This window comes from Mizuhopecten yessoensis, unplaced genomic scaffold (genome assembly GCF_002113885.1).
Source record: "Mizuhopecten yessoensis strain PY_sf001 unplaced genomic scaffold, ASM211388v2 scaffold4001, whole genome shotgun sequence".
NCBI classification, from domain to species: Eukaryota; Metazoa; Mollusca; class Bivalvia; order Pectinida; family Pectinidae; genus Mizuhopecten; species Mizuhopecten yessoensis.
In genome coordinates, this window is record NW_018405326.1 from 687500 (window position 1) to 714925 (window position 27426).

At 39.6% G+C, this 27426-nt stretch overlaps 1 protein-coding gene across 3 annotated transcripts in view; it reads right to left on the reverse strand.

Moving 5' to 3' along the window:
* The window catches only part of LOC110448330 (phosphatidylinositol 3-kinase regulatory subunit alpha-like), a 204576-nt gene that overhangs the window by 171150 nt on the left and 6000 nt on the right, over positions 1–27426 (reverse strand). For 2 of the 3 annotated variants that reach the window (XR_002462701.1, XM_021494506.1), the window contains exon 2: positions 26323–26673. Coding sequence is in view for 2 of the 3 variants with exons in the window: in XM_021494506.1 (XP_021350181.1) it covers positions 26323–26575 (253 nt within the window). In the remaining variant the exon portion in view is untranslated. The remainder of the gene's footprint in view (positions 1–26322; positions 26674–27426) is intronic. The other variant, XM_021494507.1, reaches the window with a different exon arrangement.

Below are 27426 nucleotides of genomic sequence, written 5' to 3' on the forward strand. Positions count from 1 at the left end.
ATGAAGAGGATAGGTAAGTACCCTGATTGCTAGTGGCCTTATGTCCCACTGGGGATGAAGAGGATAGGTAAGTACCCTGATTGCTAGTGGCCTTATGTCCCACTGGGGATGAAGAGGATAGGTAAGTACCCTGATTGCTAGTGGCCTTATGTCCCACTGGGGATGAAGAGGATAGGTAAGTACCCTGATTGCTAGTGGCCTTATGTCCCACTGGGGATGAAGAGGATAGGTAAGTACCCTGATTGCTAGTGGCCTTATGTCCCACTGGGGATGAAGAGGATAGGTAAGTACCCTGATTGCTAGTGGCCTTATGTCCCACTGGGATGAAGAGGATAGGTAAGTACCCTGATTGCTAGTGGCCTTATGTCCCACTGGGGATGAAGAGGATAGGTAAGTACCCTGACTGCTAGTGGCCTAATGTCCCACTGGGATGAAGAGGATAGGTAAGTACCCTGATTGCTAGTGGCCTTATGTCCCACTGGGGATGAAGAGGATAGGTAAGTACCCTGATTGCTATTCATTGACCATGAAGAACCTAGGCATTTGATTTTGGCAGAAATATTTTTTTCTTCTATGTAGGTTTAACCTCAAATAGATATATTTCAGTCTAATCAAAACAATACTTCCAATTTATATAGGAGACAAAACGTAGTAGGGTACTCTACCCTGGACAATTAATATAGAATTCCACCAAGTTATAAAGTTCTGGTGTTTTTTGTTATGTTTAGTAATTGGTAATTTTTTTTATATTATTTGTTTGGAGATCAACCAATTTTTAGAAGAAATAGTTATAGAACCATTATCAGAAGCCGTCGATTGACCAGTAATATCCACAATGCCTTAAAATTGAATTTTTGTTACTCCAGCTTATTGTTCAAAAGCGGATAGATTTATAGGGTTGACTATAATAGTGCACAGCATCAGTTGTTCAGAATTATGATGTATTTGTGTTATAGACTTGACGAAGTCCATCAAATGAGCTGACCTATCAAGGGAGGTAAGAGAAGGAGCAGAAAACACATGGATTATTGCCAGTCATCTTATTCAAAAAGTATTGACAGTTTTCACCAAGACCTGATCCAAATTTATACAAGTTCTACACCCATGTCAAAGCTAATAAATCTGAGAAGCTGGGAATTTTGTTGAAATTTGCTAAAAGGCAATGACCCTTAGGCTATCAACTCAGAATCCTGGTTATATCAGGCATTTATGTGAAGTTTCAATAAGAGGACAATTTTTTTTCAATAACATGTTATTTTATTTTATATTTCTGGATTGAATGTATCAGTTGAAAATACACAGGAAATTGTAAACTCTATAGTTATCCATCCTTACTTTGGTATTTTGTGGTCACTGCCCCCTCTGAGTGACCACAGTATCCATATTTATGACCTTCTTATCAGTATTTTATGACTGCCCTAGTCCTTATAGCAATTATTTTCAAGGTCATGCTAAATATATATATATATAAAAAAAGGTTGGGGCCAAGTGACCCAAAAACTAAAACATGTTTGGATCAAAGTCAGATAAATAGGTGGTCCGTGTAAGCGTCAGATTGTCTCTCCACAGCAGTTCCCCAACACAGCAGAGTGTTCTCTTCTTCTGTAACAACCACCTTTGCCCCTGATTCAGAATTTTTTATGTAATTTTAAATTTAAATGTCAGGAGAAAATTGTATTTTGGCAGTTGGAAAACCTGCCAAATTCAATTAGGGAACAGTACACATATAGATAGTGGTTTATGTCAGTCAGTTGGTTAGAGATGAAAACAAATTCTATAAGCCACCTGCACTCTGCTACTGGTGCTGGAATTGACAGGTTAATACCAGTGGAGCCTGATCACTGTAGATCGGCTGCCATCCAAATGAGACTCACCTCCGGGGATAAAGGGCAGTTCACCTGGTGATACTATATCATTGTTACGCCCTGGCCTAATTACTCCACGGCCCCATTACGTGCCCCTACAATCACCACTGCGGCAGGTCTTTTTTTTTATATCTTACTCAAGACTCCCAATGACCTTTTCAGGAAAACTGGCTCCTTCGATACTATTTCAAGAAACACATTTAAGACAACAGACTGCAGAAAGTAAACGGTAGTGTTAATTTATCGACAGGTAACCTAGGGTAACGAGACTTCTAATGGCAGGACACAGAAGAGGTAATTCAAGTTCATATCCATTAGAGGAGGTTTCTACGCATCTCACTTCTCCCCACCTAATCAAACTTAACTCTTAACCTCGCTCTCCATCAAATTCTACATGTATAATTGTGTGTACCTGACTTTTCTTAAAGATCGTGAACTCAGGAAGTTCAGTTTGAACAAGAGCTCCATAGGGACTGTATTTGCTCATCAAAACGAGGAAATTCTTTGTTGAATTTAATGCCATGCTGAAATAATATTTCCAAATCTGCAAAATGTTTCTACTGTCCGGAGAAGAGTTTTTTTGAATTTCACGTAAGTTCACTTTTTGGTCCTTTGAAGGGCAAAACGGATTCCTTCAAGTGTCAATGTGATTTTATTTTTACAGATATCAGTAATTTAAACAGAACATAACAACACCAGCATCACTAAAATTGAAGATGAATAAGCCACATTCCCTACCAATATAGATCTGATTTCAAAAAATGTAGCCTGTTTCTTAAGTCAATAACTATGGCCTGAATTATTCTCAAGCTTCTGCATAAGAGAATATTTCTTGTGTAAAACCTCCTGTAAGAAACACATGGTTCGATCATCACAGCCTTGTAATCTGTAAACAGACACACTTCAATAATATTCAGGAGTCTGTACCTCTTTAACAAGAACCCAAAGAAGACCACAGTCAAACGCCTGCCCACCACCAGAGAAACCACTGGGCAAGCCCTGTGTTTGAAGATTGAGTTGGGTTACAGGTTGTATCTACCTATTAAACACTGTACCAGCTATTTTAGTTACTTCAAACAGCATCTAAATCATAACTTCTGGCAAAATTCCACATCCAGCTGATTTAGGAAACAGGTTATTTTTGGATGTCAGGCTAATTAACACGAAAAATATATTATATGAAAAGGATGGGAAAAAAATATGGAAAACTTGCCTGACCTGAATTGTTGTTCATGGTGAATTAATAGCTTTATCATGTGTCCATCTGGTTTCAATTCAACTTCTTAACCCTCTGTATATACTTACAAGAAACCAATCTTGTATTTAAAAAAAAAAAGAAAATTGAGTAGACCCACACATGGCCACCAGGCGCTTTAGTGAGCAGGTCGCCAGGTCAGAAGGTCAAACTACTGACAGACAAATATGATTTGATATGAAAAAAAAAAATCAGTGACCACTATGTCTGAGGGTTAGACAGTGCTTGTTATTTCTGGGGCTGATGATCTGCATCAAAACAGATGGCGCTTAATAGATCCTATCTAAACTTGTATTGTTATCATACACGATCTCGTCACGATATCATACATAAGTGGAGACTCAATCAGGTCACTATCTCATCTGTCTGGTCACGTTAGAGTCACTATCTCATCAGGATAGTCATCATCTGTCTGGTCCCATTAGAGTCACTGTCTCATCAAGATAGTCATCATCTGTCTGGTCACATTAGAGTCCCTATGTCATCAGGATAGTCATCATCTGTCTGGTCCCATTAGAGTCACTATCTCATCAGGATAGTCATCATCTGTCTGGTCCCATTAGAGTCACTATCTCATCAGGATAGTCATCATCTGTCTGGTCCCATTAGAGTCACTATCTCATCAGGATAGTCATCATCTGTCTGGTCACATCAGAGTCACTATCTCATCAGGATAGTCATCATCTGTCTGGCCCCATTAGAGTCACTATGTCATCAGGATAGTCATCATCTGTCTGGTCCCATTAGAGTCACTATCTCATCAGGATAGTCATCATCTGTCTGGTCACATTAGAGTCACTATCTCATCAGGATAGTCATCATTTGTCTGGTCAGGTGAAAGTCATGATCTTGTCACGTTAACGTTAGAGTCACGATCTGGTCATGTTAGGGTCACGATCTGGTCACATTACATGTTAGGGTCACGATCTGGTCACATTAGAGTCACAATCTGGTCACGTTAGGGTCAAAATCTGGTCACACTAGAGTCACTATCTCATCAGGATAGACTGTCATCATCTGTTTTGTCATGTTAGTGTCACAATCTGGTCTCATTAGAGTCACGATCTGGTCATGTTAGAGTCACGATCTGGTCACATTAGAGTCACTATCTCATCATCGTCACAAGAGTCACGATCTGGTCACGTTAAGAGTCACGATCTGGTCACGATCTGGTCATGTTAGGGTCACAATCTTGTCACATTAAAGTCACGATCTGGTCACATTAAGAGTCACGATCTTGTCACAATCTGGTCACGTTAAGAGTCACGATCTGGTCACGTTAAGAGTCACGATCTGGTCACTTTAGAGTCACGATCTGGTCATGTTAGAGTCACGATCTGGTCACGTTAAGAGTCACGATCTGGTCACTTTAGAGTCACGATCTGGTCATGTTAGAGTCACGATCTGGTCACGTTAAGAGTCACGATCTGGTCACGTTAGAGTCACAATCTGGTCATGTTAGGGTTACGATCTGGTTACGTTAGAGTCACAATCTGGTCACGTTAGAGTCACGATCTGGTCATGTTAGAGTCACGATCTGGTCACGTTATAGTCACGATCTGGTCCCGTTAGAGTCACGATATGGTCACGTAAGAGTTACGATCTGGGTACGTTAGAGTCACAATTTGGTCACGTTAGAGTGACAATCTGCGCACGTTAGAGTTACGATCTGTAAGGGTCACGATCTGGTCAGGTTAAGAGTCACGATCTTGTCACAATCTGGTCTCATTAGAGTCACGATCTGGTCATGTAAGGGTCACGATCTGGTCATGTTAGGGTCACGATTTTGTCACATTAAAGTCACGATCTGGTCACGTTAAGAGTCACGATCTGGTCACAATCTGGTCACGTTAGAGTCACGATCTGGTCACGTAAGAGTTACGATCTGGTCACGTTAAGAGTCACGATCTGGTCACGTTAAGAGCCACGATCTGGTCACGTTAGAGTCACAATCTGGTCACGTTAGAGTTACGATCTGGTCTCGTTAGAGTCACGATCTGGTCACATTAGAGTCACGATCTGGTCACGTTAAGAGTCACGATCTTGTCACAATCTGGTCACGTTAAGAGTCACGATCAGGTCACGTTAAGAGTCACGATCTGGTCACGATCTGGTCACTTTAGAGTCACGATCTGGTCATGTTAGAGTCACGATTTGGTCACGTTAAGAGTCACGATCTGGTCACGTTAAGAGTCATGATCTGGTCACGTTAAGAGTCACGATCTGGTCACGTTAGAGTCACAATCTGGGCATGTTAAAGTCACGATCTGGTCACGTTAGAGTCACGATCTGGGCACGTTAGAGTTACGATCTGGTCACATAAGAGTCACTATCTCATCAGGATAGACTGTCATCATCTGTTTTGTCATGTTAGTGTCACAATCTGGTCTCATTAGAGTCACGATCTGGTCATGTTAGGGTCACGATCTGGTCATGTTAGGGTCAAGATCTTGTCACATAAAAGTCACGATCTGGTCACGTTAAGAGTCACGATCTGGTCACAATCTGGTCACGTTAGAGTCACGATCTGGTCACGTAAGAATCAGGTCACGTAAGAGTCACGATCTGGTCACGTTAAGAGTCACGATCTTGTCACGTTAAGAGTCACGATCTGGTCACGTTAAGAGTCACGTTAAGAGTCACGATCTGGTAACGTTAAGAGTCCCGATCTGGTCATGTTAGAGTTACGATCTGGTCACATTAGAGTAACTATCTCATCATCGTCCCAATTTTCTGGTCACGATCTGGTCATGTTAGAGTCACGATCTCGTCACGTTAGAGTCACGCTCTGGTCACGTTAAGAGTCACGATCTGGTCACAATCTGGGCACGGTAGAGTCACGATCTGGTCACGTAAGAATCAGGTCACGTAAGAGTCACGATCTGGTCACGTTAAGAGTCACGCTCTGGTCATGTTAGAGTTACGATCTGGTCACATTAGAGTAACTATCTCATCATCGTCCCAATTTTCTGGTCACGATCTGGTCATGTTAGGGTCACAATCTTGTCACATTAAAGTCACGATCTGGTCCCGTTAAGAGTCACGATCTGGTCACGATCTGGTCATGTTAGGGTCATAATCTTGTCACATTAAAGTCACGATCTGGTCCCGTTAAGAGTCACGATCTGGTCCCGTTAAGAGTCACGATCTGGTCCCGTTAAGAGTCACGATCTGGTCCCGTTAAGAGTCACGATCTGGTCCCGTTAAGAGTCACGATCTGGTCCCGTTAAGAGTCACGATCTGGTCACGTTAAGAGGCACGATCTTAGAGTTACGATCTGGTCACGTTAGAGTCACGATCTGGTCGCGTTAGAGTCACGATCTGGTCTCGTTAGAGTTACGATCTTGTCAAGTCACGATCTGGTCACGTTAGAGTCACAATCTGGTCACGTTAGAGTTACGATCTGGTCTCGTTAGAGTCACGATCTGGTCTCGTTAGAGTCATGATCTGGGCACGTTAGAGTCACGATCTGGTCACATTAGAGTTACGATCTGGTCACTTTAGAGTCACTATCTCATCATCGTCACAATTTTCTGGTCACGATCTGGTCACGTTAGAGTCACGATCTAGTCTCGTTAGAGTCATGATCTGGTCACGTTAGAGTCCCGATCTGGTCTCGTTAGAGTTACGATCTGGTCACGTTAGAGTTACGCTCTGGTCATGTTAAGAGTCACGATCTAGCGTAAGAATCAGGTCACGTAAGAGTCACGATCTGGTCACGTTAAGAGTCATGATCTGGTCATGTTAGAGTTACGATCTGGTCACATTACAGTCTCTATCTCATCATCGTCCCAATTTTCTGGTCACGATCTGGTCATGTTAGGGTCACAATCTTGTCACATTAAAGTCACGCTCTGGTCACGTTAAGAGTCACGATCTGGTCACGATCTGGTCATGTTAGGGGCACAATCTTGTCACATTAAAGTCACGATCTGGTCCCGTTAAGAGTCACGATCTGGTCCCGTTAAGAGTCACGATCTGGTCACGATCTGGTCATGTTAGGGTCACAATCTTGTCACATTAAAGTCAGTCACGTTAAGAGTCACGATCTTGTCACGTTAAGAGTCACGATCTGGTCACGTTAAGAGGCACGATCTTAGAGTTACGATCTGGTCACGTTAGAGTCACGATCTGGCCTCGTTAGAGTTACGATCTGGTCACGTTAGAGTTACGATCTGGTCTCGTTAGAGTCACGATCGGGTCACATTAGAGTCACGATCTGGTCACGTTAGAGTTAAGATCTGGTCACGTTAGAGTCACGATCTGGTCACGGTAAGAGTCACGTTAAGAGTCACGATCTGGTCACGATCTGGTCATGTTAGGGGCACAATCTTGTCACATTAAAGTCACGATCTGGTCACGTTAAGAGTCACGATCTGATCACGTTAAGAGTCACGATCTGGTCACGTTACGAGTCACGATCTGGTCATGTTAGAGTTACGATCTGGTCACATTAGAGGCACGATCTGGTCACGTTAGAGTCACGATCTGATCTCGTTAGAATTACGATCTGGTCACATTAGAGTCACGATCTGGTCACGTAAGAGTCACGATCTGGTCACGTTAAGAGTCATGATCTGGTCATGTTAGAGTTACGATCTGGTCACATTACAGTCTCTATCTCATCATCGTCCCAATTTTCTGGTCACGATCTGGTCATGTTAGAGTCACGATCTCGTCACGTTAGAGTCACGCTCTGGTCACGTTAAGAGTCACGATCTGGTCATGTTAGAGATACGATCTGGTCACATTAGAGTCACTATCTCACGTTAAGAGTCACGATCTGGTCACGTTAAGAGGCACGATCTTAGAGTTACGATCTGGTCACGTTAGAGTCACGATCTGGTCACATTAGAGTCACGATCTGGTCACGTTAAGAGTCACGATCTGGTCACGTTAGAGTCACGATCTGGTCTCGTTAGAGTCATGATCTGGTCACGTTAGAGTCACGATCTGGTCTCGTTAGAGTTACGATCTGGTCACATTAGAGTCACGATCTGGTCACGTTAGAGTCACGATCTGGTCACGTTAGAGTTAAGATCTGGTCTCGTTAGAGTCACGATCTGGTCTCGTTAGAGTTACGATCTGGTCACGTTAGAGTTACGATCTGGTCATGTTAAGAGTCACGATCTAGTCACATTAGAGTTACGATCTGGTCACATTAGATTCACTATCTGGTCACGTTAGAGTCACGATCTGGTCACGATCTGGTCACGTTAGAGTCACGATCTGATCACGCTAGAGTTACGATCTGGTCACATTAGAGTCACTATCTCATCATCGTCACAATTTCCTGTCATCATAGCACCTTTTCAACAGATGTCACTCATTTAAATATTCAATAAATTTATGTTTTTTAAAATCAATGCCAAGGGGAAATGGATTACAATTATTTGTCACCTTCATTTTTTTGCGCATTTTTTATTTCCCAATTTATTCTGAATTAAAAAAACTAGAATTGATTATCCAACAATGGCTGAGAAGTATTTCTCCTCGGAGGACACTAAAACCATGCAATAAAAAAAATCAATAAGCCAATATTCTTATTTCTGTCTAACTTTCTCCAAAAAAGGTTTGAATCACTAAACTAATTTGCTAAATTTATTTAGTTTTGATTTCCCAGGAGTAAAGCCATTTGATGAGATCTCGTGGTGTCCTATGACCTACTTTTTTTTTATAATCTTTAATTATTAACTTCATGCTTACAGTTCTACTTATAATAAGATAGTTCAATTCCTCAATCACAGGCCCAAGAAAGTTACAGTTGGCTAAAACTTCGTAAAATAATGTATTAGTTTCAAGAGTAAATTATTTGATATGAAACGGATCATTTAAACTTTAAAAACATTAATGAAACAATATGCCAGTGAGGCCTGCATTAGTATTTTTTTATCTCAACAACAATCAAGTTGAAATTTGTTTCCAAGATTAAAGATACATGCTGTAAAATTCAAAGTTTAAAAGATTTTCTTTTCTCAGTGTTTACCATATGTGGGGTCCTGGGTATTGTCCCAGTCTTTTCTCAGTGTTAACCATATGTTGGGTCCGTGGTATTGTCCCAGTCTTTTCTCAGTGTTAACCATATGTGGGGTCCAGGGTATTGTCCCAGTCTTTTCTCAGTATTAACCATATGTTGGGTCCTTGGTATTGTTCCAGTCTTTTCTCAGTGTTAACCATATGTGGGGTCCTGGGTATTGTCCCGGTCTTTTCTCAGTGTTAACCATATGTTGGGTCCTGGGTATTGTCCGAGTCTTTTCTCAGTGTTAACCATACGTGGGGTCCTGTGTATTGTCCCATTTTTTTCTCAGTATTAACAATATGTGGGGTCCTGGGTATTGTCCAAGTCTTTTCTCAGTGTTAACCATATGTTGGGGCCTGGGTATTGTCCCAGTCTTTTCTCAGTGTTAACCATACGTGGGGTCCTGGGTATTGTCCCATTTTTTTCTCAGTATTAACCATATGTGGGGTCCTGGGTATTGTCCAAGTCTTTTCTCAGTTTTAACCATATGTTGGGTCCTGGGTATTGTCCCAGTCTTTTCTCAGTGTTAACCATACATGGGGTCCTGGGTATTGTCCCAGGCTTTTCTCAGTATTAACCATATGTGGGGTCCTGGGTATTGTCCCAGTCTTTTCTCAGTGTTAATCATATGTTAGGTCCTGGGTATTGTCCCAGTCTTTTCTCAGTGTTAACCATAGGTTGGGTCCAGGGTATTGTCCCAGTCTTTTCATTGCTGTTGTTATAAGCTCATGGTCCCTAATTGTACACATTTTTGCACCTTTAACTACTGTTTACAGGTGACCTTGGCCAGTGATATTGGAAAGCATGGTTTCCTTAATATGGCCCCTTTTATGGCCCCACAATCCATTTTTACAAATTCACATCAAATTTAAACTATTAATAGTTGACCTAAATATCAAAGTGACCTTGGAGGATTGTTTGAAGATATTGTGTCATCTATGGCCCCTAAATCAAAATTTGTACCAATTCCTTAACAACTATTTACTATTTACTACCGCAGTGGCTGATTGGTTCTACAATCACTAGCCCTCCACCACTGTATCGCAGTGGCTGATTGGTTAAGGGGTCTACGATCACTAGCCCTCCACCACTGTATGATTGGTTAAGGTGTCTTTGATCACTAGCCCTCCACCACTGTATCGTAGTGGCTGATTGGTTAAGGTGTCTACGATCACTAGCCCTCCACCGGTGTATCACAGTGGCTGATTGGTTAAGGTGTCTACGATCACTAGCCCTCCACCACTGTATGATTGGTTAAGGTGTCTACGATCACTAGCCCTCCACCACTGTATGATTGGTTAAGGTGTCTACGATCACTAGCCCTCCACCACTGTATGATTGGTTAAGGTGTCTACGATCACTAGCCCTCCACCACTGTATGATTGGTTAAGGTGTCTACGATCACTAGCCCTCCACCACTGTATGATTGGTTAAGGTGTCTACGATCACTAGCCCTCCACCACTGTATGATTGGTTAAGGTGTCTACGATCACTAGCCCTCCACCACTGTATGATTGGTTAAGGTGTCTACGATCACTAGCCCTCCACCACTGTATGATTGGTTAAGGTGTCTACGATCACTAGCCCTCCACCACTGTATGATTGGTTAAGGTGTCTACGATCACTAGCCCTCCACCACTGTATGATTGGTTAAGGTGTCTACGATCACTAGCCCTCCACCACTGTATGATTGGTTAAGGTGTCTACGATCACTAGCCCTCCACCACTGTATGATTGGTTAAGGTGTCTACGATCACTAGCCCTCCACCACTGTATGATTGGTTAAGGTGTCTACGATCACTAGCCCTCCACCACTGTATGATTGGTTAAGGTGTCTACGATCACTAGCCCTCCACCACTGTATGATTGGTTAAGGTGTCTACGATCACTAGCCCTCCACCACTGTATGATTGGTTAAGGTGTCTACGATCACTAGCCCTCCACCACTGTATGATTGGTTAAGGTGTCTACGATCACTAGCCCTCCACCACTGTATGATTGGTTAAGGTGTCTACGATCACTAGCCCTCCACCACTGTATGATTGGTTAAGGTGTCTACGATCACTAGCCCTCCACCACTGTATGATTGGTTAAGGTGTCTACGATCACTAGCCCTCCACCACTGTATGATTGGTTAAGGTGTCTATGATCACTAGCCCTCCACCACTGTATCGCAGTGGCTGATTGGTTAAGGTGTCTACGATCACTAGCCCTCCACCACTGTATCGCAGTGGCTGATTGGTTAAGGTGTCTACGATCACTAGCCCTCCACCACTGTATGATTGGTTAAGGTGTCTATGATCACTAGCCCTCCACCACTGTATGATTGGTTAAGGTGTCTACGATCACTAGCCCTCCACCACTGTATGATTGGTTAAGGTGTCTATGATCACAAGCCCTCCACCACTGTATGATTGGTTAAGGTGTCTATGATCACAAGCCCTCCACCACTGTATCACAGGATAGAGGCCTACATAGGGCAATTGCCAGATATTGGACGCTGGTCGTAGTTTTTTTCTCTGAGCACTGCGGTTTTCCTCCACCAAAACCTGGCACGTCCTTAGATGACCATAGCTGTTTATAGGACGTAAAACACAAACAAACCAAACTAAGATAAAGACATTTCCACTGACTTTTTCCCAGTGTTGAGTTCCTTCACTCAGTCAAAACAGGTAAGGTTCTGGCTCATGACACATCAGGCGAACAGGGAACATTTAAGAACAACTGTTTCCTGAATGAACATGACATTGCATTTTGTTGATACCAACTTCTGTGGTCAGCTGGTTCCTGTTACCCGAGTAAGGTTTACGCTTGTTCCCTGTAATTATTATATTGTGATTTCAATGCTATCCCATAAAGCTAATACACAGGAGACAGTAACTCTTCCTCCGCTCTATTTTCTGGCATTGCTCAGACTCTGTCAGATACTAGCACTCGTCTCTAATATACATCCCGTTTAAGAAACAATTGATTTGCAGAAGAAAGCTGGGCTATTTCTAGCAATCTGATAAGTTCAATGGGACTCCAGTTTTCCATTCACTAAACACGTATGCAATATCTAAAAATAAACAAAATAAACAAAATCTGTCTGGTGTGATTCTCAAAGGAATTGGTTATCAATTATAGAGGAATTTCAAGACCCAACTGGTATTTCCAAACTATCTGCCCTTGAAGTAGGTCACACAATGACAGCCGCCAATCCCCAGCCTCATTCTGACACACAACTGTCACAACCTAATGACTTGGTGCTATACTGGAATATAACATGACACCAGGAGATGATACACAGCAATGGTTTGGCAGAGATACTGTGGCGTATTGATTTATTTCTAACTTCATTTATCTCTATACATCAGTTGATAACAATCTGAACTCTGCATGACTGTGTGTCAGGCTCTTAGACTTTTGTTAGATGACCTCTAATTGACACTGTATGGATCTCCAACTATCTGGATGACCTTTACTTTACTGACTGGATGACCTCTTAATGACTGGGTGACCTCCTAGCTGTCTACATGACTTCTACTTGACTGTCTGGATGACTGTCTGGATGACTGTCTGGATGAATGCTTAGATGACCTCTTAATGACTGGGTGACCTCTTAATGACTGGGTGACCTCTTAATGACTGGGTGACCTCTTAGCTGTCTACATGACTTTTACTTGACTGTCTGGATGACCTCTTAATGACTCTGGGTGACCTCTTAGCTGTCTAAATGACTTCTAATTGACTGTCTGGATGACCTCTTAATGACTCTGGGTGAACTCTTAGCTGTCTAAATAACTTCTAATTGACTGTCTGGATGACTGTCTGGATGACCTCTTAAGATGTCTAAATGACTTCTTATTGAGTGTCTAGATGAACTATCTTGTTGGCCTCTAACAATCTGGATGATTGCTAACTGTTTAGATGACATCTTATTGACTGTCTGGATTGTGTCTAGTGAATGTGTGTGGAGTACTGTGTATTCTGGATACAGTAAACACTGTTACAACACCAGTAGATACAGAACAACCCTGTAAGTTAGATACAGAACAACCCTGTAAGTTAAATACAGAACAACCCTGTAAGTTTAGTACATAACAACCCTGTAAGTTAAGTACAGAACAACCCTGTAAGTTAAGTACAGAACAACCCTGTAAGTTAGATACAGAACAACCATGTAAGTTAAGTATAGAACAACCCTGTAAGTTAAGTACAGAACAACCCTGTAAGTTTAATACAGAACAACCCTGCAAGTTTAGTACAGAACAACCCTGTAAGTTAGATACAGAACAACCCTGTAAGTTTAGTACAGAACAACCCTCTAAGTTAAGTATAGAACAACCCTGTAAGTTTAGTACAGAACAACCCTCTAAGTTAAGTATAGAACAACCCTGTAAGTTAAGTACAGAACAGCCCTGTAAGTTAGATACAGAACAACCATGTAAGTTAAGTATAGAACAACCCTGTAAGTTAAGTACAGAACAGCCCTGTAAGTTAGATACAGAACAACCATGTAAGTTAAGTATAGAACAACCCTGTAAGTTTAGTACAGAACAACCCTGTAGGTTAAGTACAGAACAACCCTGTAAGTTAAGTATAGAACAACCCTGTAAGTTTAGTACAGAACAACCCTGTAAGTTAAGTACAGAACAACCCTGTAAGTTAAGTACAGAACAACCCTGTAAGTTAAGTACAGAACAACCCTGTAAGTTAAGTACAGAACAACCCTGTAAGTTAAGTACAGAACAACCCTGTAAGTTAAGTACAGAACAACCCTGTAAGTTAAGTACAGAACAACCCTGTAAGTTAAGTACAGAACAACCCTGTAAGTTAAGTACAGAACAACCCTGTAAGTTTAGTACAGAACAACCTTGTAGGTTTAGTACAGAACAACTCTGTAAGTTTAGTACAGAACAACCCTGTAAGTTAGATAAAGAACAACCCTGTAAGTTAAGAATAGAACAACCCTGTAAGTTTAGTACAGAACAACCCTGTAAGTTAAGTACAGAACAACCCTCTAGGTTAAGTACAGAACAACCCTCTAGGTTAAGTACAGAACAACCCTGTAAGTTTAGTACAGAACAACCCTGTAGGTTTAGTAGCCTGAATGTGATGTAAACAAGGAGTACAGGATTCCAGGAGACCTGGTAGCCCTTTAACATGTATTGGGAGTCTGGCAGGTCCCTGTACCAGCCCTGCTCACACTGACAGGTCCCTGTACCAGCCCTGCTCACGCTGACAGGTCCCTGTACCAGCCCTGCGCACTCTGCCAGGTCCCATTACCAGCCCTGCTCACACTGACAGGTCCCAGTACCAGCCCTGCTCACGCTGACAGGTCCCTGTCCCAGCCCTGCTCACACTGACAGGTCCCATTACCAGCCCTGCCCACGCTGACAGGTCCCTGTACCAGCCCTGCTCACACTGACAGGTCCCTGTACCAGCCCTGCTCACACTGACAGGTCCCATTACCAGCCCTGCTCACGCTAACAGGTCCCTGTACCAGCCTTGCTCACACTGACAGGTCCCTGTACGAGCCCTGCTCACCCTAACAGGTCCCTGTACCAGCCCTGCTCACCCTGACAGGTCCCTGTACCAGCCCTGCTGACGCTGACAGGTCCCTTTACCAGCCCTGCTCACGCTAACAGGTCCCTGTACCAGCCCTGCTCACGCTGACAGGTCCCTGTACCAGCCCTGCTCACACTTACAGGTCCCATTAGCAGCCCTGCTCACGCTGACAGGTCCCATTACCAGCCCTGCTCACACTGACAGGTCCGTGTACCAGCCTTGCTCACGCTGACAGGTCCCTGTACCAGCCCTGCTCACCCTGACAGGGCCCTGTACCAGCGCTGCTCACACTGACAGGTACCATTACCAGCCCTGCTCTCACTGACAGGTCCGTGTACCAGCCTTGCTCACCCTGACAGGTCCCATGACCAGCCCTGCTCACACGGACAGGTCCCTGTACCAGCCCTGCTCACACTGACAGGTCCCTGTACCAGCCCTACTCACGCTGACGACCTGGTTAACTGCCAGGGGTCCTTACAACAGCCAGCCCCTGCACCATTTCCGTGACCTGCCAGACACGCTGTCGCCAGTACTTAATGCTGATCTACCAGGATAAAACCATAACTGACCCTTTATGATATGCATTTAACCCCAGCATAAAACTGAAAGAATCCTGTTTTGCCATGAATGCAGCAAATTATTTTTAGCAGCACTTAAACATTGGGATTTATCAGGGACAGGAAAATGATAAATATCAGCCACACAGCTCGTGATTTCACTGCAAATTCATTCGCACTTCCAAAATATTAATTCTCAATATTGACCAATCAGAATGAATACTGACGTCCTAAAACTGAAAAAACGAATAACTAAGAACATATGATTGAATCACAAGTTAAGTTAAAGATGTTAAACTACATTGCTTCATACATGGACCATGTTTAATGTCTAAATATCGCATAAGCACAGAAGTAATCATATCAGATCATATTGTCGACAGTGTTTAGGGCGCAGAAGTCACAGATATAGACATATAGTACAACCCGTCTCCTACACTCAGATACATTTATTACATCTTTAAACAACTGCTTGGATATATTAGCTTAACAAAAAGTGTTCCTCTGAATATCACAATGTACATGTATTTCAAACATGTGAGCACATACATTACTTAAGTAGTAACACTAATGCCAGTGACATTTATTCTGTCATGTGACCGAACAAATGGGATCAAGATAATTCCGTTGAGTCCTTGTATAAACCGCCCCGCCCCTGTCACAATCCACCTGCTACAGCAGTCCCAGACCTGAATACCAATTAACATCAACACCTCACGGGGGGGGGGGGGGGGACCCAGACAGGTAAACAATTAGGGAACTTTTTTGTTAAATTTTCAAATTTGATTTATATATGTTTAATCCACATACATATCTGTTAAAATAACATCTCTGGTAAAACAGATGTGACAAGGTTAACATTAAATGTTGTTCTTTATTGTAGCTTGGATTTATAGATGTTTAATCTGCATAGAGGCTTTATTTATCTCAGCCAGGTGTTAATTGTTATCAACACCAATATATCAGCAAATTATTATCAAACAAATATAGGTACATCATCAGATTTACAGGTAAAACGTCTAACGTGGAGAATCAAATTCAGGGCAAAATCTTCTACTTTTTGAAAGTATATTTTTTTAATTATAACTAGGAAAATACAGGTGCAATTCTAAGAGGTTTGAATGAAATGAAGCTTTAAGCTGAAGGGTAATGGAAAAACCACGAACTTTTTTTAAATCTAAGTATGGTGTGCTACAAATTTAGGTATAGAAATTTAATTTAATGTACAATACATAAAAAAGAAGAGGCAAAACAATTCAAAAACATAAATAAAACAATACAAAACCACTGCAAGTACCCAGCTGAAGTATACAGAGGAGATGGAGCGGTGTTTAGCTGTTCGGGATTATCCTATAAATCCTACTGACTTTTTACAGTCAATGGATGTGCGAGTCTGAAGCAGGTCATGCTCCATTACATACAGACAGTTTTAATATCCATTTCTGCTTGCCTTAAATTGGAAAAGAAAGCAATATGTTTGGAGGAAACGTCACCATAATAAACCTGTAATGTATAGGCACCTTATAATATCATTAACTACTATTTCAGGGAAACCCATCTGACATTCATCTGTAAGCAATAAATTGACATGCAGATTTCATTTTAAATGATATTCTGGATTTGATGTATGCATATTAGTAAAGAAGATCAAAAGCTGACTGAATACATTTCCTGACATGTCCTATCTGAAATTCAAATCAAGAATACATTTCTAACACACAAATCTCTATATATATAGGTTTATGATGGGTGGTCTTTGTTATATATAATGTGTAAGGTAACATTACATAGTGATAATACTTTATATACTCTATATATATGTTGATGATGGGCGGGCCTTGTTATATATAATGTGTAAGGGAACATTACATAAGTGATAATACTTTATATACTCTATATATAGTTTTATGATGGGTGGTCTTTGTTATATAATGTGTAAGGGAACATTACATAAGTGATAATACTGTATATACTCTATATCTAGGATTATGATGGGTGGTCTTTGTTATATATAATGTGTAAGGTAACATTACATAGTGATAATACTTTATATACTCTATATATATGTTGATGATGGGCGGGCCTTGTTATATATAATGTGTAAGGGAACATTACATAAGTGATAATACTTTATATACGCTATATATAGGTTTATGATGGGTGGTCTTTGTTATATATAATGTGTAAGGGAACGTTACATAAGTGATAATACTGTATATACTCTATATATAGGTTTATGATGGGTGGTCTTCGTTATATATAATGTGTAAGGGAACATTACATTAGTGATAATACTTTATATACTCTATATATATGTTGATGATGGGGGGTCTTTGTTATATATAATGTGTAAGGGAACGTTACATAAGTGATAATACTGTATATACTCTATATCTAGGATTATGATGGGTGGTCTTTGTTATATATAATGTGTAAGGGAATGTTACATAAGTGATAATACTGTATATACTCTATATATAGGTTTATGATGGGTTGTCTTTGTTATATATAATGTGTAAGGGAACATTACATTAGTGATAATACTTTATATACTCTATATATATGTTGATGATGGGCGGGCCTTGTTATATATAATGTGTAAGGGAACATTACATAGTGATGATACTTTATATACTCTATATATATGTTGATGATGGGCGGGCCTTGTTATATATAATGTGTAAGGGAACATTACATAAGTGATAATACTGTATATACTCTATATCTAGGATTATGATGGGTGGTCTTTGTTATATATAATGTGTAAGGTAACATTACATAGTGATAATACTTTATATACTCTATATATATGTTGATGATGGGTTGTCTTTGTTATATATAATGTGTAAGGGAACATTATATAGTGATAATACTTTATATACTCTATATATAGTTTTATGATGGGTGGTCTTTGTTATATAATGTGTAAGGGAACATTACATAAGTGATAATACTGTATATACTCTATATATAGGTTTATGATGGGTTGTCTTTGTTATATATAATGTGTAAGGGAACATTACATAGTGATAATACTTTATATACTCTATATATATGTTGATGATGGGTGGTCTTTGTTATATATAATGTGTAAGGGAATGTTACATAAGTGATAATACTGTATATACTCTATATATAGGTTTATGATGGGTGGACTTTGTTATATATAATGTGTAAGTGAACATTACATAGTGATAATACTTTATATACTCTATATATATGTTGATGATGGGTGGTCTTTGTTATATATAATGTGTAAGTGAACATTACATAGTGATAATACTTTATATACTCTATATATAGATTTATGATGGGTGGTCTTTGTTATATATAATGTGTAAGTGAACATTACATAGTGATAATACTTTATATACTCTATATATAGATTTATGATGGGTGGTCTTTGTTATATATAGTTAAGTACAGAACAACCCTGTAAGTTAAGTACAGAACAACCCTGTAAGTTAAGTACAGAACAACCCTGTAAGTTAAGAATAGAACAACCCTGTAAGTTTAGTACAGGGTTGTTCTATTCTTAACTTACAGGGTTGTTCTGTACTCAACTTACAGGGTTGTTATGTACTAAACTTACAGGGTTCCCTTACACATTATATATAACAAAGACAACCCATCATCAACATATATATAGAGTATATAAAGTATCATCACTATGTAATGTTCCCTTACACATTATATAACAAAGACCACCCATCATCAACATATATATAGAGTATATAAAGTATTATCACTAATGTAATGTTCCCTTACACATTATATAACAAAGACCACCCATCATAAACCTATCATTGATCACTGGGGATCAGCATGCAGGAGGTCTACCACCATTGATCCCTGGGGATCAATGGTGGTAGTCCTCCTGCGTTCTGATCCCCAGGGATCAATGGTGGTAGACCTCCTGCATGCTGATCCCCACCGATCAATGGTGGTAGTCCTCCTACATGCTGATCCCCATGGATCAATGGTGTTAGTCCTCCTGCATGCTGATCCACAGTGATCAATGGTGGTAGTCCTCCTACATGCTGATCCCCATGGATCAGTAAGGGAACATTACATAAGTGATACTACTGTATATACTCTATATATAGTTTTATGATGGGTGGTCTTCGTTATATATAATGTGTAATGGAACATTACATAGTGATAATACTTTATATACTCTATATATATGTTGATGATGGGTGGTCTTTGTTATATATAGTTAAGTACAGAACAACCCTGTAAGTTAAGTACAGAACAACCCTGTAAGTTAAGTACAGAACAACCCTGTAAGTTAAGTACAGAACAACCCTGTAAGTTAAGTACAGAACAACCCTGTAAGTTAAGTACAGAACAACCCTGTAAGTTAAGAATAGAACAACCCTGTACTAAACTTACAGGGTTGTTCTATTCTTAACTTACAGGGTTGTTCTGTACTCAACTTACAGGGTTGTTATGTACTAAACTTACAGGGTTGTTCTATTCTTAACTTACAGGGTTGTTCTGTACTCAACTTACAGGGTTGTTATGTACTAAACTTACAGGGTTCCCTTCCACATTATATATAACAAAGACTACCCATCATAAACCTATATATAGAGAATATACAGTATTATCACTTATGTAATAGCATGCAGGAGGACTACCACCATTAATCCATGGGGATCAGCATGCAGGCGGTCTACAATCATTGATCCTTGGGGATCAGCATGCAGGAGGAATTCCGTTATCTGATGTATGCCTTGTGATGCATGCGCCTCGCGCACAACTTGTACTACCACCATTGATCCGTGGTGATCAGCATGCAGGAGGACTACTACCATTGATCCCTGGGGATCAGAACGCAGGAGGACTACCACCATTGATAATTGGGGATCAGCATGCAGGAGGACTACTACCATTGATCCCTGGGGATCAATGGTGGTAGTCCTCCTGCATGCTGATCCCCAAGGATCAATGATGGTAGTCCGCCTGCATGCTGATCCCCATGGATCAATGGTGGTAGTCCTCCTGCATGCTGATCCCCACGGATCAATGGTGGTAGTCCTCCTGCATGCTGATCCCCACGGATCAATGGTGGTAGTCCTCCTGCATGCTGATCCCCACGGATCAATGGTGGTAGTCCTCCTGCATGCTGATCCCCAGGGATCAATGGTGGTAGTCCTCCTGCATGCTGATCCCCATGGATCAATGGTGTTAGTCCTCCTGCATGCTGATCCCCAATTATCAATGGTGGTAGTCCTCCTGCATGCTGATCCCCACAGATCAATGNAATTGGGATCAATCAAAGCCCACCTAGATAATCCCTTTTAAATCCAACTCCCTAAATAACTAAACATTATATCCTAAATCCAATTAGGTTGATTCAACCAGGTTTTACTGCTTAAGATTTGTTTCGCATTTCACAAACTTGTGCCGAAATTTCAACATTTTTTTTTTTTAAATGCATAAGTTAGATTTTCTAATGTTTCACTGAATAAAAATGAAAAATAGTAATCAAATATATTCTGAAAATCAGAATATCAGAGAAAGAAAAAAAATAATAACAAAATTTCATTACTAACGAATCAAAATCAGTCTGTCAGAAAACTGATTTCAACTAACAGTTATAATATATTAATGATTATGATATGAAATTATTTTTTTAAAGAGGCAAGATTATTTCAAATGTATACTAAAATAGCAAAATTACACTAATATTTAAATGAAATATATTTGAAAAGTTACTTTTTTATTTAATCTTAACAGGGTTTTTTTATCAATCTTTGAATATGCTGTTATTGAAGCAGAGTTGAAAAGTCCGCCTGCATGCTGATCCCCAGGAATCAATGGTGGTAGTCCTCCTGCATGCTGATCCCCAGTGATCAATGGTGGAATTCCTCCTGCATGCTGATCCCCAGGGATCAATGGTAGTAGTCCTCCTGCATGCTGATCCCCAGGAATCAATGGTGGTAGTCTTCCTGCATGCTGATCCCCAGGAATCAATGGTGGTAGTCCTCCTGCATGCTGATCCCCAGGGATCAATGGGGGTAGTCCTCCTGCATGCTGATCCCCACGGAACAATGGTGGTAGTCCGCCTGCATGCTGATCCCCACAGATCAATGGTGGTAGTCCACCTGCATGCTGATCCCCACGGATCAATGGTGGTAGTCCTACTGCATGCTGATCCCCAGGGATCAATGGTAGTAGTCCTCCTGCGTGCTGATCCCCAGTGATCAATGGTGGTAGTCCGCCTGCAAGCTGATCCCCACGGATCAATGGTGGTAGTCCTCCTGCATGCTGATCCCCAGGGATCAATAGTAGTAGTCCTCCTGCGTGCTGATCCCCAGTGATCAATGGCGGTAGTCCTCCTGCGTGCTGATCCCCAGGGATCAATGGTGGAAGTCCTCCTGCGTGCTGATCCCCAGGGATCAATGGTGGTAGTCCTCCTGCGTGCTGATCCCCAGGGATCAATGGTGGTAGTCATCCTGCATGCTGATCCCCACGGATCAATGGTGGTAGTCCTCCTGCATGCTGATCCCCACGGATCAATGGTGGTAGTACAAGTTGTGTGCGAGGCGCATGCATCACAAGGCATACATCAGATAACAAGCAAGCCAGAGTGCGCAACGCACGCTGCATGTCTCAGTGACTGAACATGAAAGTGACAATTTTATAGAAGATTAAGAATTACTGGCTGTTTCCCCCGTGTCAATTGCGTCAATGGTAGTGCCTAGGGCCATGAATAAATTGAACGAGTTTAGTCATAACTAGGTCAGTTTAGAGCATTAAGGCTTGGTTCTGACAAATTCGGCTCCTTTTCTCCTCACTATTGCTACGAATTACACAAATGCTGGCTTTAAATCACAAGAACTGCGCAGCAGTCCATCATTTTAAACACAGGACACCTGTGCTTACCTGGGAGTAGGCTGGTTTAATCTATCAATGACAGATGACAAACTCAGGAGCACAATAAATTAAACATATATCAGGCCATCAAAATTTAAATATCTTAAATTAGATATTTTACCATTATAAACCTGCACTATATTTTATTATTGAATTCATTTACTAAATGATTAATGAAGTTTGGCAGAGCAAATGGCTTCTGTAACAAGTTTAGAACTGCTGTGACATTTTACAAAGAAAACTAGAGAAGCAGGTCATGGAGGCATTTTAATGCACAGGCAACAAAGCTGATGTCCTTGAACCCGGACCTTCATCTTTTTTTCATCTGTAGTTTTCGTATTCAAAACACATACATCAAACTTTCTTTTACACATGAAATCAAATTAATTTTCAGCAAGCATCTGCATCCTTAATATTACAAATCTGAATTAGAATAAAAGCTTTTGAATAAGAACTTTTAAACTCCTGTATTCATAATCATGCATGTTTACACCTATAGTAGACTAAGATATATAAATAGCTGCCCTAGAGCCCTGCTTTGAAATTGTATTGGCGATATGATAACCCTATTTTGCATGCTTGAGCTTAGGACATTATCAAACCTAACCTGTTTCCTCTACATGCTTGAGCTTAGGACATTATCAAACCTAATCTGTTTCCTCTACATGCTTGAGCTTAGGAAATTATCAAACCTAATCTGTTTTCTCTACATGCTTGAGCTTAGGAAATTATCAAACCTAATCTGTTTCCTCTATAGGCTTGTGGTAACAAAGGGTTCAGATACCAATCTGACCAGTAGATTATGATGACCTTGACTTTGATAGAGGTCAAGGTCTCCTAGGTATCTCTATATATTGTGAACAGGACTAGAGATAGTGGACAATGGTCTGTGTACCCCATTATAACATGTCAGTCTAGACAATGTATCACTCAGTCTGGAGTCAGTCCCTATCACACAGCCACCCGAAAATACACACTCTGATAGAGATGCAGTGGGCTCTAACTAAATTCCTCGGAGAAAATTTTATATAGAAAACGGGAAAACTATTCTCCAAACCACTGACAGGCTAGCAGAACAAAGTGACCAGTGGTAGCTCATTTAACAAGACTCATTTTAATCTACACTTTAAAATATGTAAATCTTCATTTTTTTTAAATTCAGTCCATCATTAAAATATAAAATTTGAAAAAAATCAATATTTTGTTCAAGTGATACCTTTAAAATCAATTTACCACCTAAAGCAAACAAAATCCATTTTCATGCATAATCTATGGAACTGCTTTCATCCAAAAAAGCTAGCAAAACTGCTTCAGTACAAAAAGGCTATCAGACAGCTTCAGTTCAAAAAAGCTTTAAAAAACCCAGCTTCAGTCCAAAAAGGCTAACATCAATCATTCATAACAACTATTCCTAGAGTGTATGATTCACATGGAACATGGTTTATGACGTGAAATGATCGTAACAGTTCACATAAGGTTTAAAACTCAATTAGCGTGATCAATTTGCTGTCACGCAAAATGCATCAATTGAAAAATGTCTGCAGGTTCTAGCGTAAATACAAGATATGTATCACAACTTGAAATCAATTTTGTTTCTTCTTATAAAATGCGTATGAAGTTTTCAGATAAAACAGTATCATTTTTTGTCGTTTGACATGGTTCTACATATAATTCTGACTACACAAACGGAAGCATATTATTTTTTACATTTTTACAAAAACAGACTGATAAACTCGGCTACGGATAACACAACCAGTTGTCTCTCCAAACAACATCTTACCACTAGGTACCATTTCATACTTTTTTATAACTTAATTTCCCTGAACAGTTACTCACTCGGACCGCAGTTACTCATCTTGTGTAGGATTACTCATCCTCAATAGAGCGGATTTCCATTAGCATTGATATTCTGGAAAATCCGTTTTTGCAGAAAAAAAATCATGTTTGGTTCCCTTGGTTTCACAGAAACACATTTTCTTGAATTGTAATGAAGCTTTGATAATTAAATGCCACTGATACAAGCCTTCCTCGGCTGTGAGGTCTAGAGCGTTCCACCCCTAGGGTGTTAGTGTGAGTTTGTCTCCTGATACCAAGGGCCAAATTGTGTTGGACCCCTTAAAAGGATCTTAAAATAATTGTGTAACTATTTCTTATTTTGGAAAAGCCCTTGATAAAACATTGATTGTTACCATCCAATTTTATGTTAAATCTTTGTAAACTAATTGAAATAACAGTTAGGAAGATACCTTTCAGAGGTTGCCACTTTTCTTTCAGAGAAAAAAGTCTCTTTAATACCTAAGATAATCAGTGTTTCTTCAGGTACAATTTTGAATACAATGTGGTCATATTCACACGAAAAATAGTTTATTGTGCTTCATGATGCAAATAACACTTAACTTTATATAAGGGATGGTAAACAAACAGATTTTAAGTCATTTAAATAATTAAAATAGGATAACTGAACTACTTATTTTCATGCATTTTACCTTATTCTAAAGCCTGAAATATCTATCTGAAAGAAAATCATAACTACCAGTAAATGAACATCTGGGAAGAGGTGCATTGTACTGTATAGCAGGACTGAGTCTCGTTACTCAAATAAAGGTGGAAGGGAGACAACTCTTATAACATCTTGTCATATAACTCAATGTTTACCTTTCGACAAACTTTATGGTAATATAAACTTGGTATGTAGCAGTCATATCCTCGGCCAAATCTCACTGGAAGTCTATTATGGAGAAACAGTGAAATGATGCAATACTTTTTTGAGAATGCTGCCATGCTATGTAGTCAGCCCTCAGATATATGGTCACAAATACTTAGTCTCACTAAGCTTATCTGACTATTATTATGAAGTAAATACCAGTAAATAGAAAACCTCTCCATCTAAGCCTGATTGTACACAGCCTAATTATGAATGATTTATTAATTCAAAATGTCTGAAAAAAGGGAATATTTACAACCTTTGTTTCAATCATAACATTTTCAAATATTTGTTTGCTTTTGCTCATAAGAACATGTATAATTCTGATAATGTAATTTAGATATGTTTAATTTCAATGTGATTGTCATTCTTAGAGTCAACACTTTTTTTAAATACTTTCATGAATCTGCGTTGAGCTTAACAGGCTTTACAAAGCTTGATTCTGGATCCAGCTTGAAAGCTTCATTAATTTGAAACACAGAAATATCAGCATTTTGTGCATATTATCCGAGATTGACCTTTTTAAGCCCTAATAAATACATGTTCTCTTTTTCGATAATGATGAAAATATCACAAACTCTGATTTTAACTAAACATGGGATTATACTAACTCATTAAGTTTGAGCCAGGTCATAAACTATGAATCATGTGCAATGATTTCATCCGAGTGATATCACTGACTTAACATTTTCACTGCCGTACAGTGAAGTATATACCAACTCATACAAAAAGTACTGAATTTTTGCATACATGCAATTCTATTTATAGTTCTGCTGTAACAATGCCGATTCACCTTTCTCCTATAATGTAGGGACTGTCAAACTGTGCACAGTAATGGAAATTACCACTTCTTTCTCATTTTACAATGATTCAGGTGTTTGATAAAAAGCACCAGGAAGTTATCACAGTGTTGAACAAATGACAACAAAAGGTCTTAAGATACATCAGACTTCCTGGTACTAATTACATGTTTAGGTTGTGATTCTTCGTTTGCCTTTACAACCAGAGCTGTTAGAGATAAGCATAGTTTGCCTATACGTGATGTATTTAAGTTAGCAAATATCAATAGAAATACATGTATCTTAACATATTTTTAGGGTGTTAAACCGATATTGTTTTAAATGTTTTCCCAAATCACTACAACAACATGGCTTACATGATGGACCACATCAGCCTCCAGAAATTTAAGTGACAAACGAGGAAATGTTGAATTCAATAAGATCACTTGTGAATAAACATGTTATTCTTATTACTGTAAATCTATATTTATCCATTTAAAATTAAATCACATTCTGTCTGATGTATAGTATCTAAATGTTCAATGCTTAACATTCTCCAGTCGAATTCTGATGTTTCAAATTTTTCCCAATGGTCCCGCAAAGTTTGAAACATCGAAGTTTGACTGTATTTAAACACAAAGCTGAAATAAATACATTACTTGTTGCCTGTAAAAAATATAAACAATCAAAATAGAAAAGCTGACTAACCTGGTAGCGCCGGCGGTTCTACTTTCGGAGCGGGTCCTACATATTCCACAAAGTTACCAGGGAAAAATCCAGTGGTGCCTTTATTTTTATTATGCCCCTTCATCCAGGTATCATTGGTGGTCGGACGTGGACCCTTCACCTCGAGGATGTCCCCAATATCTATACTGATGTAGTCCGGTTCCTCATCTTCATTGCCCGTTTTCTCTGGGGCGTGACCAAACATGGCCGTGTACAGGTGGACCTCGCCGTCCATCCTGTCCGCCTACAATTCTTGTCGTCCTATTGAGATGGTTTGTTAACAAGTTGTGTTGGGGTTTCAAGAGTTGATATCTCTTCTCAGAAGCACCTGTACTGAAAATTAAAAGTGAACAAATTAAATACAAACAAAACGACAACTAATACAAGTTGGTCTCATTTCCTTTTTGACATAAATAACAAGAAGCCCTGAGGGCCTGTATAACTCACCCGGATATTGCAATCACTTGCCCCATACAATGCATATTTTACAGACTAAACGACAGATTTTTCTAAATGATATAAATTTTCATGAAATACTTTAAGAGTTGTTTTTACTCAGTAACTGCAATATTAAAATGTACTTAACTACTATAACAGTGATGAATGAATTTATTTATTTACATATTTGTATTTATTTACATATTTGTATTTATTTACATATTTTTATTTATTTACTTATTTGTATTTATTTATTTACATATTTGTATTTATTTACATATTTGTATTTATTTAATCCAATTTATCTTTCAATTGCTTCCTGGAATTCAGATCCAGATTTTTCTGTTTGTTGTCACACCAGTGCAACTTAAGTTTCCTGTTAATAAACAGATGTTTTTTCAGGCCAAAACGATGTCCTTCATTTGTTAACTGGTGCATACATTCATTCAATAAGTAAATCCTTGTTATATGTTTTAGCAGGAGTTTCAGTTATTTTCGTCAGTCCTAAAGTCTGAAAAATTGCTTGCAGTGATTGAGAGACTGCTAGCATTCTACCGTCAGTTTTCTCTTCAAAACGAAGATTAATTTAACTCATTTACCCCTGAAGACACATTTGAACTCTTCCAATTCAATGGTTGGAACAGTTCA